This window comes from Macaca nemestrina, chromosome 1 (genome assembly GCF_043159975.1).
Source record: "Macaca nemestrina isolate mMacNem1 chromosome 1, mMacNem.hap1, whole genome shotgun sequence".
In the NCBI taxonomy this organism is placed as follows: Eukaryota; Metazoa; Chordata; class Mammalia; order Primates; family Cercopithecidae; genus Macaca; species Macaca nemestrina.
The window spans coordinates 163473510-163490996 of NC_092125.1; the positions used below are offsets into that span (position 1 = coordinate 163473510).

A 17487-nucleotide genomic window follows, 5' to 3' on the forward strand; every position below is an offset into this window, starting at 1 on the left:
TTATTAGTTGTAGTAGGATTATATACCTAAGCTATACTGTCTTTCATTCATTCATTCTACATTCATAGAGAGGTTAGTCCCCTCTTACTGGTGAATCTACCTATGATATGTAGTTGTATTAAAGCTGTAGCCTCCTCATGGTCCATAAGTAATAATGTCGAGAAATAAGTCTTGTTTTGTCTGAGGTCCCAGGTTGTCAATCTTTTTTTAAAAAAAAAAAAGGTCAAAATTTATTCATTCTATTAAAGTTTGCCATCAAACCACAGTACTTGAAGTATTGTAGAACTAATATTAAGGGATTAAAAAAGTCAAGGTACATTTTAGTACCTTTTAAATTAGTATACTTCATTATAAAATTCTTAAGAGTCTAAAATCATTATTGATTTGTTTGTTTGTTTGTTTAAAGAAACTGTTGTTACCAGGCACCATGGCATGTGCCTGTAGTCCCAGTTACCCAGGTGGCTGAGGCAGGAGGATCGCTTGAGCCCAGGGAGTTCTGGGCCATAGTGCGGTTATGCCGATTGGGTGTCCACACTTAAGTTCAGCATCATTATGGTGACCTCCCGTAGTGGGGGACCACCAGGTTGCCTAAGGAGGGGTGAACCAACCCAGTTCAGAAACAGCAGGTCAAAACTCCCATCTGATCAATAGTGGGATTGCCCCCTTTGAATATCCACTACACTCAAGCCTGGGCAACATGGTGAGACCTCTTCTCTGTCTCTAAAAAAGTGAAATAAAATAGATTAATTTAAAAAACTGTTATTTTGTTGTTATTTCTTGGTTGATGGTTAGTCTGTTTTTTTTTTTTTTTCTGATATTTGTAAGCCTTCTTCAATTTTAAAAACCTCCCTTTTGTGGAGCAAGTCATAGAAATGATTGCCTGCATTCAGTTGCAGATAAGTTTGAGGTAAATTTCTAAAATTGTGTTGTTTTGCTTTAGATTAATAGTTATTTGTTGTTTAAAATTGGAGTTTTAAAATGAGTTAAATCTGCCCTAAATCAAATTGACATTTTAGGGGAGTCTTTACTTGGGATACCAATAGTTAAGATTTTCCTGTATTTGTCATTTTTTTCAATAAGGATATTATAAAGAGCAGTTAAATGTAAAATATATCTAGAATGAAGATATAAGCAGCATGGACTTTTCATAAATTGAGTGGAAATATCTTGAGAGGTAGGAACATACAGATAAATCAACTGAAAAATACATTTGAGTTTATAGTAATTTTTCTAATATCTAATGTTATAACCAGATGCTTTCTGTTTCTCAGCCATGACAATGATACTTTTAAGCTGTTACACAGAGTACATTTAGTTGTACTTTAACAGAGTACCAGAACTTTATTTTTAAATGTATTATGAAAATGACCTGGATTATTGTTAAATTGCCCAGGCTGGTGTGCAATGACGTGATCATAGCTCAATGCAAACCTCTATCTCCCAGGCTCAAGCATTCTTCCTGCCTCAACCTCCCAAGTAGCTGGGACTACAGGCATGCACCACCATGCCCAGCTAATTTTTCTTTTTATTTTTAGTAGGGACGAAGTTTCACTCTATGTTGCCCAGGCTGGTCTTGAACTCCAGAACTCAAGTGATCCGCCCACCTTGGCCCTCCCAAAGTGCTGGCATTACAGCACAACTGGCCTAAATAATAATTTTAATATTACTATTTCTCTTTAATTATAATTAAATGTAGAAAAATTTACATTTATTTAATTCAATGGTGTTTGAATATTCTTGATTATATGGCACAGGTTCATAAGTCCTCATAGCAATTTCTTACACATTCTTTAAAGTTGTATACGATCAGAAACTAATTTTTTTTCTCTAGTATTTTTGTTTTTCACTGAATATATATTACAGGGTTGAAGCATTTGGATTGTAATTCAAATCTCTTGGAAACTATACCTCCTGAATTGGCTGGCATGGAATCACTAGAATTGCTGTATTTGTGGAGGAATAAATTACGTTTTCTACCAGAATTTCCTTCTTGTAGTCTCTTGAAGGTACTATTTAGTTGATTATTAAATAACTATTTTTTCTAAAAGTTAATTATTAAAATGCATTTTTTAAAGGAGCTAATGTTGTTTTACATTGGGACTATGTATTAGTTATAAGTATTGTGTTTTTCCCATGTTAATACTTTTCAGAATTTGAATATGATTACTTACATTAGTAGTATTTTTAGTAATACATTTTTAAAAAGAATTTTAAAAATAGAGATTTGTCCATTTCATCTGACCAGTAGTTCATAACTGGAGAAGTAGTAGATAAAGAGGCTAAAATTGTAAGTAGGAGACCTGGAATACCAACCAGGATTATGCACCTAATTCTATAAAGTGCCACCTCTTACCTTTACCTAATCATAATCAAGTATGTTTGAAATGAATTACATTCTTTTGGCTTTAAGTATGTAGAATTAATACTGTCTTCTAAATTTGCCATGGTTTGCCTTTTTTTATATATACCTTTAAGCTCTAGTGTTAAAAGAGTTTATTTTAAACAGAACGATGACATATAAAATGAACTGAAAAAGTTTTCCTTTAATTAAGAATAATTTTTCATCATCTGATAATTATAGTTTCTGTTAATGGCAAATCAGTATATAAAATAATCACTAATGAAAATGTTAAGTAACCAACTGATTACAGTTGATCCTTGAACAATGCAAAGGTTATGGGCATTGACCCCCATGGACTTGAAAATCTGTGTGTAGCTTTTGACTCCCCAAAAACTAGTGGTAGTCTCCTGTTGACCAGAAGCCTTACCAATAACATAAACAATTGATTAACATATAATTTGTATGCCATATGTATTATGTACTATGTTCTTACAATAAAGTAAGCTAGAGAAAAGAATCTTATTAAGAAAATTATAAGGAAGAGAAAATGTGTTTACTATTAATTAAATGGAAGTCAGTCATCATAAAGGTCTTCATTTTCATTGTCCTCATGTTGAGTAGGCTGAGGAGGAGGAAAAGAAGGGGTTAGTCTTGCTGTCTCAGAGATGGCAGAGGTGGAGGGAAATCCATATATAAGTGGACCTGTACAGTTCAAACCTATTGTTGTTCAAGGATCAACTGTGTTTATAGTACCATGCTGTATTGATACCACAATTTACATCATCTGCTTACAAGATGAATCCTGTGTCTGAAATGGTGAGCAACTTCAATCTATGGTATATGTCAAGCAATTCGACTTTTCTTGTAATGTCATGACTTTTCACTCCTTCTTGGGAGAACTTTCAGCATCACTAGTAGCACTTCATATTAGTCCCATGATGTTATTTGAAATTTATGGTTTTGCAGTAAACACTATGAGAAACACAAGAGAACTGCAAGAGATCATTTTTTACTGTGACACGCAATTTACTGGAGAGGTGAGCTGCTCACCTGGAAATGATTAGCTTCATACAGGTTTTAAGTGGACGCTCACAACATAGGTTCACCACCGTACCAACAAGAAGTGGCAACAAAATTATTATAATAGTACAGTATGTACTACAGTTAATTTTATGTAGTTATGGTTTTTCTTTTTTTGAGGCAGAGTCTCTGATTTATTATTGTTATTATTATTATTATTTTTTTTTGAGGTAGAGTCTTGCTCTCCAGGCTGGAGTACAGTGGTGCAATCTCAGCTCACAGCAACCTCCGCCTGACAGGTTCAAGTGATTCTCCTGCCTCAGCCTCCCAAGTAGCTGGGATTACAGGTGCCCACCACCACACCTGGCTAATTTCTGTATTTTTAGTAGAGACAGGGTTTCACCATGTTGGCCAGGCTGGTCTCAAACTCCTGACCTCAGGTTATCAGCCTGCCTCGGCCTCCCGGAGTGCTGGGATTACAGGCGTGAGCCCACCGTGCCTGGCCTAGTTTTATGTGGTTATGACTGCATCTTCGTATTTGTTTACATTTGTCTGTAAGTTGTATGTAAGTTTTGATACATTTTAACTTTTTATAATAGATTTGTATATATTTTATGGTAATCAATGATAAACTAGTATCTACATATATTAAATACATTGATGACATAGTAACTTTTTTTTTTATTTTTAAAAGTGTTTTTAGGCTACACAGTTGGTTTGCAAGTTTTTTCAAATTGTCACAAATCTCCAAAATAAAATTTCAATATATTTTCTGAAAAAATTTATATAAAAGTGGATCCTCACAGTTTAAACCCTTGTTCAAGGACCAGCTGTATAATATAAATAACTTTTTAAAAAGCTGATATAACTTTGTTTTGCAAGTAGTTTTTGGATTTATATTTTTATTATTTAAATGTAACTACTAAATTATTTCTCTACTTTGGTTTTTTTTTTTTTGAGATGGGTTCTTGCTCTGTCATCCAGGCTAGAGTGCAATGGTATGATCTCTGCTCACTGCAACCTCTGCCACCTGGGTTCAAGCGATTCTCCTGCCTTAGCCTCCTGAGTAGCTGAAACTACAGGCATGTGCCACCACACTTGGCTAATTTTTTGTATTTTTAGTAAAGACGGGGTTTCACCATGTCGGCCAGGCTGGTCTCAAACTCCTGAACTTGTGATCCGCCTGCCTCAGCCTCCCAAAGTGCTGGGATTACAGGCATGAGCTACTGCGCCCAGCCTACTTTGGTTTTATAAACTTGATGCTTCTGCCAGATTCAACCTTTGATTATTTTTAAATTGCCAAAAAAAATTTCTCATTTGACATTCTTCTTTAGCTGAAAGATAGCCTAAATGTAATTGAAAATGTAAACATCTTGATATTTATAAAGTTGCATTTTTTCTATGTGTTTTTCAATCACTTGAAATTAAGAGTACCTACAATTTTATTTTCATTATCTACTATAAAATTGAATACAGAGATACACATAACTCATCTTTGATTTTGTAGGAATTGCACGTAGGTGAAAACCAGATTGAAATGTTAGAGGCAGAACATCTTAAACATCTGAATTCAATTCTTGTGCTAGACCTGAGGGATAACAAGTTAAAATCTGTTCCAGATGAAATTGCACTACTACAGTCCTTGGAAAGGCTTGACCTAAGCAACAATGATATTAGTAGGTAAGTTTAAATATGAAATGAATAGAAATTATGTTTGTATTTGGTTATAATTCATAATTTGAAACATTTGTTTAAAAACCATGAGGTTCCTTTTTTCTAAATTGAATTCACTAAATATTGATTGAGCAGTAATTATGAACAGATAAAGAAAGATTAATTAGGTTTTGTCTTTAACAGCAAGCTAGATATGATAATAGAAGCAGACATATTTATCACTTACTCTAACTAGATTATCATTAGTGTTAGTATTATTACTCTTACTAGAGTATAATTTAGTTCTAGTTACCCCTAGAACTAAATTCTAAGAACGCTGGAATATATTTACTTTAAAAGCATTGCCATAGCACTGTTTCCCAAATATGGGTATGTATTAGAATCATTTGAGAAACATTGAGAAAAAAAAAATACAGTTTCTGGGACACTAATGAATCAGAATCTCTGATGATGGGACCCTAGAATTTTTGTTCTTTGTTTTCTTTAAAACAGTTCCTAGAATTTGATGCTTCTGGTCTTCCAACCAGCAATGAACTGGGAACCATGTATAAAAACCCTTTCTTTGTTTTATTCCTTTACTCTAGAATGCCTTTTTTTTTTTTTTTTTTTTTTTGCCTAATAGTATTTCGTTTTTCATTTTAAGTCCAAATCTGGTTTCTGCTACTCCCTTCTCCCCCTTAAAGCCTCACCAGTGTCTATATCTCTACTCTCATGGCAACTTGACTTGTTTAGCATTTATCTTTTTATATCATACTCATTTGTTAATATGTAACTTACATACAATAAAATTTACCAATCAAGCATACAACTTGATGATTTTTGGCAAAGGTATGTATTTGTGTAACCATAATCACAGCCATGTAGAACATTTCTATCTCCCTAAAAAGTTTCCTCATACCTTTTGCAGTCAATTCCTTTTCCATACCCCAACCCCTGGCAACCACTGATGTGCTATGTTACTATAGTTTTGTCCTTTTTAGAATGTCACATAAATGGAATTACATAGAATGTAGTTTTTTTGTCTGACTTCTTTCATGTAACAAAGTTTTTTGTGATTCATTCATGTGGTTGTATGTATCAGTAGTTTTATTTTTATTGGTGAATGTTACTCTATTGTACAGAGATAGATATACCACAGTTCATGTGTCTTTTCAGTAGTTAGTTGATGGACATTTGAGTTATTTTTGATTTTTTGCTATTGTAAACATCCGTGTGCAAGTTTCTGGTGGACATTATTTTCATTTCTCTTGAGTAAACGCGTAGCAGTGTGTTTGCTTAGTTGTATGGTGACCATATGTTTAAAGACTCCACTTTTGAAAGTGACTGTACTATTTTATATTCCCACTAGCATTGTAAGATAATACTTATTATATTTTAGTTACCTGTATGTGTTCTTTTCCTGTGTTCAGCTGAGGACTTGAGAACAAGAATCTTGCTGTCACTATACCTGTGCCTTATATTTTGTAGATGCTTAATAGATTTTATTGATAGTGAATTTTTGTGTATAAATGGTTTTTTAAATGTGCCAGAGATGAAGATGACTTTCCTTATTGAATGGAAACATGAATTGGGCATTCAAAAAATATCTTTTTCTTTCTATTTGTCATCCTTTTTCAATTAGAATTTTGTTTCCTTGCTCTAAGTGCAAAATCAGAACATTTAGTATCAGTCAGGATGTCTATCTTGAATCACTGATTCATTCAAATTTATGTTTAACATTTACTTTTTTAGCAAATGTTATAATTTAATAAATGTTTTATAACTCACATTCTTTTTAAATTAATCCCAATATGACAATTTTGAAAACAAATCTGATTTTTCTTTTATATGTTTAGCATTTATCTTGAAGGGAAATGTTTTAGGTCTGCATTACTTGGCCTTTCTTTGAGGCTATTCTGTGATATGTTGTTTGCCGTATATTGTTTTATAGTTAACTATGGTTGGAGTATACTTATATTTGATGCTTTCCCTGAAATCAATTTAATCTTTTATAGTCTTCCCTATTCATTGGGGAACCTTCATTTGAAATTTTTGGCATTAGAAGGAAATCCTTTGAGAACAATTCGAAGAGAAATTATAAATGTAAGTATATTTGGAATTCAACTCTTTGTTAAATTGAAATTCAGACATATATGTTGATCTATAAAACTGCAAGGCATGTCTTGGTGAATGTCTTTGTCTCCACCCTTTTAGAAAGGAACACAAGAAGTCCTAAAATATCTACGAAGCAAGATCAAAGGTACTTTAAAATGTTCTCTTATATTTTGAAGGGTTCATAAAAAGTGAAGAATTAATAGTACATAAATTTCAATGTCTTTTGGGTATACATATTTGGAAGTAGTAGATCCTGGCAGGTGTGGCTAATTCTAAATCCATATAGTCTGTAAGTATGCTGAGGTTTTAAAAATATCTTTAAACTTACAATAATAATATTCTGTCTGTAATCTCTTTGAATTGTGTTAAGTCTGCCAATTAGAAAATTTAACAAGAAAGATTCAGTAAGCACTTAGTACTTCAGCTTTGAAAAAGGAGTAAAACTTGACTTTTAGGATATATGGGTTCTATTGACTAGAAAGTATATTGACAAGTATTTCATTATCTATTTTTCTTGCCCAGCTTTGCCAAACTCTGACAAAAATTAAGACAAAACACACTTTTCAGGATATGTTAATTTAGCAAGAATATGTACTAAAAGTGAAAATAATACAATAAATTAATTTTTAGTAATTTACTAAACATGTCATATACCCAGTTTTTATTTATGTCTATCATTATAGAATAAACTAAAACATTTTGAAAAAAAAATAGTTGTACGAGTGCTTTGCTAAGTAACAAACCACTCCAAACCACAATGGCTAAATGTGGTAGCTGTTAATTTAGTTCACAACTTTGTTGGTTATGCATAGCTTAGCTTAGCACTATGTTGCCAGTCAACGTATATTAAATGAGTAAGATAAATGCATAGTTTACCTATTTTTTCTGCTTTATCCTTCAAGTAAATTATTAAAATAATTTTCTAAGACTCTTATTTTCTATCAAGTAAAGTGTTTCCTTCTCCAAATATGCTTTCTCGTCCAGAACAAATTGATTATTCTGTCATGAATCAGTTAGAGGTCATGTCATGTCAGACTGATCAAAATTACATGAACAGAAAGCCAAGATGAACTTAGTGTAAGTTACAGTTATGTACAAACATTTCTGTTAGACAGTTTCTATCCAAAGATGGGAGAGTGAATCCATTCATATAATTTTATTCTTTCCAGAAACCCTACAAAAAGAAAATTGGTAACGGAAATGTTTTAAAGGTATACTTCCATAAAGATAGGGAGACTGGGGGAAAAATAAAATAATAAACATGTGGACATTGGAAAGTGAGTTGTTTAGTTGGTTTGGGCTACTATAACAAAATATCTTATACTGTAATTTATAAATAACAAATTTATTGCTCATGGTTCTAGAGAACTGTGATCAAAGCACCAGCAGATTTGGTGTCTGGTAAGGACCTGTTTCTCATAGATGGCATCTTCTTCATGCTTTCACATTGCAAAAGGAGGCTAAAAAGCCCCCTAAGACTTCTTTTATAAGGGCACTATTCCCATTCATGAGGGCTCTGCCCTCAATATCTAGTTACTTTACAAAGGCCCTACCTCTTAATACTGTTACCTTGGTGGTTAGATTTCAACATAGGAATTTTGGGGTAACACATACATTTAAGCCATAGCATAACAGAACAGATGGTGACTGAGTTAGTAGATCAGAAAGACCTTTTGGCTATTACAGATAATGCTGTAATAAACATTCATGTACAGGTTTCAGTGTGAATGTATGTTTTCATTCCTCTTGGGTATATATACCTAGGAGTAACATATTTCTCGGTCATATGATAACTCTATGTTTAATCATTTGAGGAACTGCCAAACTGTTTTCCAAAGCAACTGCACCAATTGACATTCTTACCAGTAGTATATGAGGGTTCTGATTCCACCACATCCTCATCAACATTTGTTATCTAATTCTGATTCTAGCCATCTTGTTGGGTCTGAAATGGCATCTCATTGTGGCTTTGATTTGCATTTTTTCTGATGAGTAATAATGTAGAGCATCTTTTCCTGTGCTTTATTAGCCATTTGTGCATCTTTAGAGAAATGGCTATTCAGATTCTTTGTCTGTTTTTTAATTTTTTTTTTTAATCATTGAGCTGTAAGAGTTCTTTACATATTTTAGATACAAATCCCTTGTTAAATAAATGATTTGCAAATATTTTATAGTTCTCTGTGGGTTATCTTTTCATTTTCTTGATGTTGTTCTTTGAAGTATAAAAGTTTTAATTTTGAGCAAGTCCAATTTTTCGTTTTTTCCTTTTTTTTTTTTTTTTTTTTTAATCTAAGAAAGCTTTACAAAATCCTAGGTTATAAAGATTTGGCCTATACTTCTAAACATTTTATACTGCCATTGTTTTACAATTTAGGTCTTTGATCAATTTTGAATTTCTTTTATATGCAGTGTGAGGTAAGAATCCAATTTCATTGTTTTGTATGTGGCTATTCAGTTTCTCAGCACCATTTGTTGAAAAGAGTATTCTGGGGCACAGTGGCTCACACCTGTAATCCCAGCACTTTGGGAGGCCAAGACGGGCGGATCACGAGATCAGGAGATCAAGACCATCCTGGCTAACACGGTGAAACCCTGTCTCTACTAAAAATACAAAAAAAAAAAAAAAAAAAAAAAAATTAGCCGGGCGTGGTGGTGGCCGCCTGTAGTCCCAGCTGCTTGGGAGGCTGAGGCAGGAGAATGGCATGAACCCAGGAGGCGGAGCTTGCAGTGAGCCGAGATTGCGCCACTGAACTCCAGCCTGGGCGACAGAGTGAGACTCTGTCTCAAAAAAAAAAAAAAAATAGAAAAAAGGAAAGAGTATTCTTTCTACTTTGAATGGTCTTGGCATTCTTGTAAAAAATCAGCTGACTATAAATGTATTGGTTTATTTCTCCACCATCAGTTTTATTCTATTGATCTATATGTCTGACCTGTGCCAGTTCCAAACTGTCTTGATTACCATTGCTTTGTAGTAAGTTTTAAAATCAAATTAGGAAGATTGAGGGCTCCTACTTTAGGAGGGCTCCTCTTCTTTCTCAGGATTGCTTTGGCTATTATGGATTTCTTGCAATTCCGTATGAATTTTAGAATTAACTTGTTAATTTCTACAAAGATATAGATTATGCATTTCTGTAGATCAGTTTGGGGAATATTATTATAACAATATTAAGTCTTCCATTCATGAGCATGGAATGTTTTTCCATTTTAGATCTTTAATTTCTTTACACAATGTTTTATAGTTTGCAGAATATAAGTTTTATACTTCTCTTAAGTTTATTTCTAAGCATTTTATTCCTTTTGATGCTATTAGGCATATAATTGTTTTCTTAATTCCATTTTTGTGCTGTTATTTGCAACTGTATAGGAATACAATGATTTTTGAATGCTGATCTTGTACCCTGCAACCTTGATGAAACTATTAGTTCCAATAATTTTTTGGTGTATTCCTTTGGATGTTCTATATACAAGACTATGTTATTTGCAAATAGAGATAGTTTTACTCTTCCTTTCCATTCCGGATGCCTTTTATTCCTTTTCTTGCCTAATTCCCTTGGCTAGACCTACCTCCAGGACAGTACTGAATAGAAGGACTGAGACTGGACATCTTTGGGGGGAAGCTTCTAGTTTTTCATCATTAAGTAACATTAGGTTAGCTGTGGGTTTTTTGTAGATTCCCTTTATTATGTTAAGGAAGTTCCCTTCTGTTTCTGGTTTTTGAGTGTGTTTATCCTAAACGAGTTGTTGAGTTTTTGTCAATTTTTTTTTCTGCATCTGTTGAGATGGTTGTGTGATTTAAAAAATTCTGTTAATATGCTGTGTTACATTAATTGATTTTCAGATGGTAAATCAACTCGCATCCATGGTTAAATCCCACTTTGTAATGGTGTATAATACTTTGTAAATGTTGCTAGATTTGTTTTTTAGTGTTTCGTTGAGAATTTGAGAGTTTTTGATCTGTTTGTTTTCTTGTGATTTTTTTTTTTTTTTTTCCTGGTTTGGGTGATAGCCTAATAATGGCATCATAAAATGAGTTGGGAAATGTTCCCTCCTCTTTTGTTTTTTGGGTGAATTTATGAAGAGTTGATATTAATTTTTTGAATGTTTGGTATAATTCAGCAGTGAAGCCATTTAGGTATGGGCTTTTCTTTGTGGTTAGGTTTTTTTATTACTCTTCACATGTTATAGATATACTCAGATTGTCTGTTTCTTCTTGAGTCAGTTTTGGTAGTTTGCATCTTTCTAGGAATGTGTCCACTTTATCTGAGTTATTTAATTTGTTGGCATATAGTTGCCATAGTTTATCCTTTCCATTTTTGTAAGGTTAGTAATAATGTCTTCTCTTTCATTTCTGATTCTAGTAATGTGAGTCTTCTCTCTTTTTTTCTAGGCCACACTAGCTGAAGATTAGTCAATTTTGTTGACCTTCCAAAGAATGAGCTTTTAGTTTCATTGATCTTCTCTATTGTTTTTCTGTTCTCTATTTCATTAATTAACACTGTAATTATTTGTTTCCTTCTAATTGGTTTAGATTTCTATTGCAGGTGCGACTGACTGGCGCCAGCGTTGTGAGTGGTTAAAGAATTTACCAAGACAGTTGTGGTAAAGAAAGGCAGATTTATTAGAGAAAGTACGAAGATACGTTGCAAGGGTGCAACAAGTAGCCCATTAGCAAAGGGGCTATCTGCCAAGAGGCAGGTGCTGGAGGGGAGTTTTATAGGTTCATCCTTGGAGAGGGCTATGCAGAACGAGGTCATGCTGCTGGGGCTGTGTACAGAGGGAGGTATTTGGGAACAGGATGTTGTGCCAGCAAGTTGTGATTAGAGTTGTCTATGATTAGCTGTCTCTTGGAAAAATTGTTCTCCCCCCACCCCACCCCTTTTAATTGTTGCTTACTTATCTTATCAGGACTCCAGAGTTTAGTTTGTTCTTTTTTTCTAGTATCTTAAGCTGGAAAGTTAGGTTATTGATTTTGGGATCTTGTTTCTTGACATAGGCATTTACAGCTATAAATTTCCCTCTAAGCATGGCTTTATCTACAGCTCATATGTTTTGGTATGTCATGTCATTTTCATTTACCTCGAAGTATTTTATGATTTCTCTTTTGATATCTTCTTTGACCCCATTGGTTGTTTAAGGATATGTTGTTAAATTTCCATTATAATGTGCCCCTGACATAAAAAAATGTTTTAAGTCTGTTTTGTCTGATATTATCATAGACACTCAGCTTTTCTGTAGTTGTCTTATTCCTTGGTTTCCTCCTGTGAGCTAGTTTGTGTACAGCCTGCTTGTGTACAGTCTAGGCTATATCTTCAGTAGATCCAGAAATTTCATCCCAACTGCCTTTTACCACAACCTTCATTGTTTTTGAGAGCTTTCATGCTTTGTTGTGAGTGAAATCAGTTCCCTTGGGAAGAGATTAGGAGCCGTTTTTATGACCTGTTTCTTCCCCAGGCAAAATCTTTGAGCCCAGGCTATGAAGCTGGGAATATGGAAGATGGCAAGTTTCTCTAAGAATAACTCTTTCCTCTAGGAGCTGAACACTCAGTAGAAGGAGTCAGCAATAGACAGGTTCTCTTGGTTTGCCTCTCCTTTCTTTGAACCACCAACTTATGAGCCAGGGGAAGAGCAGTCAGAGCCCCAGAATTCTCATCATGCCAAGCTCAAGGTAGAGCCTCCTTTCTGTGCATGGGACTGGAGTAGAAGAAGGGAGTCCTCACCTTACTCATCAGGGATTTAGCATTAGCAACAGGCAGCTGGTGGCAGGATGAGAAATGCTGACATTGCTCTCAGGAAGAAAGCCCTCTGGCTGGGAGATAGGGTTTGGAGCTGGAGGGTTGGGGGAGGGGGAACCCTATGTTCTTAGTTATAGCCTTCTGGAGTGGAGTTTCTGCCTCTCTGACCTAGAGAAGGGGAGAGAGGAAGCAGTCTAGGTTCAAATACCACAGACTCACCTCTTAACAAATTTTCGCAGATTTTCTTGAACAGCTATTTCTTCATTTGCTGTTTGCTAATCGAATCATTTCCAAGGCTAGACATGGTGGCTCACGCCTGTAGTCCCAGCACTTTGGGAGGCCAAGGCAGGCAGATCACTTGAGGTCAGGAGTTCGAGACCAGCCTGGCCTACATAGTGAATCCCCATCTCTACTAAAAATACAAAAATTAGCCAGGAGTGGTGGCACACACCTGTAGTCCCAGCTACTCAGGAGGCCGAGACAGGAGAATCACTTGAACCTGTGAGGTGGAGGCTATAGTAAGCTGAGATTATACCACTGCACTCCAGCCTGTGCAACTCAGAGCAATACTCTGTCTCAAAATAAATAAATAAAAATAGATTCATTTCCAGAGGCTTTAAATTATGCTTATTTTTTGTTTTTGTTTTTGTTTTCAGACAGAGTCTCATTCTGTCGCCCAGGCTGGAGTGCAGTGGTGCAGTCTCGCCTCACTGCATCCTCCACCTCCCGGGTTCAAAGAATTCTTCTGCCTCAGCCTCCTGAGTAGCTGGGACTACAGGCACTTGCCACCACGCCCGGCTAATTATTTTGTATTTTTAGTAGAGATGGGTTTTTGCCATGTTGGCCAGGCTGGTCTTGAACTCCTGACCTCAGATGATTTGCCTGCCTCAGCTTCCCAGAGTGCTGGGATCATAGGTGTGAGCCACCGTGCTCAGCATCCCCTTCCGCCAACTTTTTTTAAAAAAATTATTTTTTTACAGTTTTTAACCAGCTTTTCTGCAGAGCAGATTAACAGAGCTCCTCTTCCTGTCGTGATGGAAGTTGATCTTTGGGAAGTATAATTTCTATGTGAAGTCTATGCAAAAGGAGAACAAAAACAGGGTAAAACTAGCAGTCTGCCATAATAAGCAATAATTGAAAGCCCATTGGCCATATGTCGGTAGAATCTTTTACTGGGAACTTCTCCATATATATATCTTTGCCTTCTTCTCAGTTTTTCATAGCTCTTTTGTGTTTCAACCCTTTATGTTGTCTCTTTCCCTGTTTCTTTCTCTTTTTTTCCCCCTTTTTTCTCCTTTCTTTTGGGGATGGGGAAAATTTTTTTAGAACAGGATTGTAAGCCAAGGGAAAATCAAGCCAAAAACAAATACATGTAAGCAATGGCCTTATTGTTTAAGAAGTTCAGAAGTAGAAAATATCCAGCTCAGCTACTTAAAAAAATAATACAAAGAGGAATATCCCAATATAAATATTCAAAGCCTGAGAGAGTAATTTACTTAAAAAGCATTTTTTTAATTTTTAATTTTTTTTTAAATTTAAAAGTGAGATCTTGCTCTGTTTCTTGGGCTAAAGTACAGTCGCACTATACTAGTTCTCTGCAGCCTCGAACTTCTGGGCTCAAGCAATCCTTGTGCCTCAGCCTTCCAAGTATCTAGTACTACAGGTATGCACCACTACAGCGGGCTATTTTTACTTTTTTGTAGAGACAGAGTCTTGCTATTTGCTCATTCTGGTATTGAACTCCGAGACTCAAGTGATCCTCCTGTCTAACCTCCCAAAGTGTTGGGATTTACAGGCGTGAGCCACCATGCCCAGGCCATATTTATTTATTATTTATTTGTTGCTCTGCTTCTTGCCAATAATTGGTCATGTTATTAACATCTTACCATTCTTCCTTCTCTCCCTGGTTGTTCAATCACATTTAAATAATCCCTTGGTATTTCCAGACATTTGTAGTTTCTGGGGTTTAATTATCTCTTCCGTTTTTCTTGGTATTTGTACAGGTATACATACTTAGAAAATACATACTTAGAAAATTCCTTTGGACTTCAAAATAGGTTGAATTATTCAAAGCATATATTGGCAAGACTCTTAAAATTGTGATAATCGTATGGAGAACAATTATGTGTGTGCATAATCTAAGGGAAATTTCAAATAGAACTGAAACATTTATTTTGAATTAATACTTAACTTTCCACATACATACAAGGGCCCAAGACTTTTTCCTTATCAAAGCATAACTTTATTATTTATAAGTAGTAAGTATTTTCTCAGTGAAAAGATGCTCGGTGAAAGAGCAATCTACATACGTATCTAGAGGCATGTAAGAATCACCTGTGGAGCTTTTAAAAAAATATATGCTCAGGCCCAGACTTTAGCCCATCTAAATCTGAATTTTGGGGTAATGGGGTCTAAGTATTTAAACAATAGTTAGAGTGGAATTGCATTTAATTATCTCTAAATTTTCTGGAGCTCTTTGAGGAAAAAGTTGGGACACTTAATTGCTTCATATATATTTTTTTTCCTTCAGCTTTTCTTCTCTGCTTTTTAACTACTCTTTTCTCAGTTTTAGAGGTAGAAATTGATTGGTAAAAATTGAGAACAGTGCCGATCATTTGATTCAAAGGATGCTGGTAAAATGAGATAAAAACTTTGTGCTGAAGTGAGTAGAAACTACTAACTTTAAAGAAACTGAACAATCCAGAAGCATGAAGTTATGTACCAGTTTAAAATAAACTTAAAATTTCATTAAAAGGCACTTATCTGTGATGCTTCCAATGTAGAAACGTAGTCCACAGATTCTTCAGACTCCACTGTGTCAAAGAAAAATCTTCTCTTTTACAGCTTATTAAGTTTTGGTTGTGATTAATTTATATTCTTCCCAGTGTCTAACAGAAGTGCAGTAATTCATGCAGGATTTAGAAATACTTTCTGCAATGTACTCTTATTTATCTTTTGCTAGGAAGAGTAAATATACAAATCCCAGATAGCCTACAAATATAACTCTGAAATTGTTATTTTTGAAAAATTAATCTTTTTCTAGAGTACTTAAACCATTCTCCAGATGATCATTATTCTAATTTTTACATTTTAATTGGTGTGTTGTTATGTTGAGCCTACACATCTCTATCTGTAAAATGCAGATAATACCTTTTTGAAAGGTATGTTTTGAGGATCACAATTTCATGAGGTAGCATTGTGTGAAATTACCCTACAATGTCCTTGATTCATCTAAATAGTATTAAACCTTCTTATTTGGTTATCACAGACTTTCAAATAATCCTGATAGCTATTTACTTGTTCTCCATTCTACATCAGTAGGCTAAGTAAATATCAATGGACTATAATTTAAATTTTGTTTTTATGGTTTATAAAATATCTTTTTAAGGTCTAGGTTTGGGGTTTGCAAAGTAGCAATCTGACAAGCAAATCTTACACTCATTACAGTTTGTGATAAGCCCAAAGGATCAATTTTAGATTTTAAAAAAACCCTTGTAAGAAGAGCATCTCAAGTTGGAGGTGTTAAGTGAGTGCAGATTCTAAAGCCTCCCCAGTTTATTGGCGAGAGATATGTTCCAGTGGTGATGATACTATGCCTGCCAAAGGTGAGGTCCTGCCAGATTGGTAAAGTTCCCCAGTGGGTGCTGCTGTGGTTTCAGTGATGGTTTCCCCTCTACAGTTTTGTTGAGACTTAATCTCCAGTGCAACAGTACTGTGAATTGTGGTCTTTGGGAGGAGATTGAGTCTTAAGGGCTCTACTCTCATGATTAGGATTGGCACTCTTTTTTTTTTTTTTCCTTTTGATACGGAGTTTCACTCTTGTTGCCCAGGCTAGAGTGCAATGGTGCGATCTTGGCTCACTGCAACCTCTGCCTCCTGGGTTCAAGTGATTCTCTTACCTCAACCTCCTGAGTAGCTGGGATTATAGGCATGTGCCACCGTGCCCGACTAATTTTGTATTTTTAGTAGAGATGGGGTTTCTCCATGTTGGTCAGGCTGGTCTCAAACTCCCGACCTCAGGTGATCTGCCTGCCTCATCCTTCCAAAGTGCTGGGATTACATGCGTGAGCCACTGCGCCCGACCAGATTGGCACTCTTATATAAAAAAAAGGGTTTGAGGTTGAAGGCAGCATTCTCTTGCACTTCTGCCTTATGTCATATGAAGACACAGCAAGAAAGCCCCCACCAGACACTAAATGCTGGGCCTTGATCTTAGACTTCTCAGCCTTCACAGTTGTGAGAAATAAATGTCTATTATTTATAAATTACCCAGTTTGTGGTATTTTGTTATAGTAGCACAAACAGACTAAGACAGGTGCCAACCCCAATTACACCATCATGGCATTAAGCTTAATTACTTTATTTGATTGCAAACATTGCCTTTATTCAAGCTCTATCACCTGATTCTGATATCTGTGTTCTGAGTTTAATTTCTTGCTGTGTCACCAGAATCATCTTGCTATGCTACCTTTGATAGACATAATAATGACCCTTCAATGATGGCCACACCCTAATCCCTGATACCTGTGAATGGGTTACCTTACATGGCAAAGGGCAATTAAGATTGCTAATTGATTGACTTTAAAATAAGCATATTATTATGAATTGTGTTGGCCCAATATAATC

At 35.1% G+C, this 17487-nt stretch overlaps 1 protein-coding gene across 3 annotated transcripts in view; it reads left to right on the forward strand.

Moving 5' to 3' along the window:
• LOC105498381 (leucine rich repeat containing 40) overlaps window positions 1–17487 on the forward strand; it is a 64047-nt gene that overhangs the window by 27307 nt on the left and 19253 nt on the right. For all 3 annotated transcript variants that reach the window (XM_071091287.1, XM_071091286.1, XM_071091294.1), the window contains exons 6-9: window positions 1864–2006; window positions 4869–5041; window positions 7030–7117; window positions 7229–7274. In XM_071091287.1, the coding sequence (XP_070947388.1) occupies window positions 1864–2006; window positions 4869–5041; window positions 7030–7117; window positions 7229–7274 (450 nt within the window). The remainder of the gene's footprint in view (window positions 1–1863; window positions 2007–4868; window positions 5042–7029; window positions 7118–7228; window positions 7275–17487) is intronic.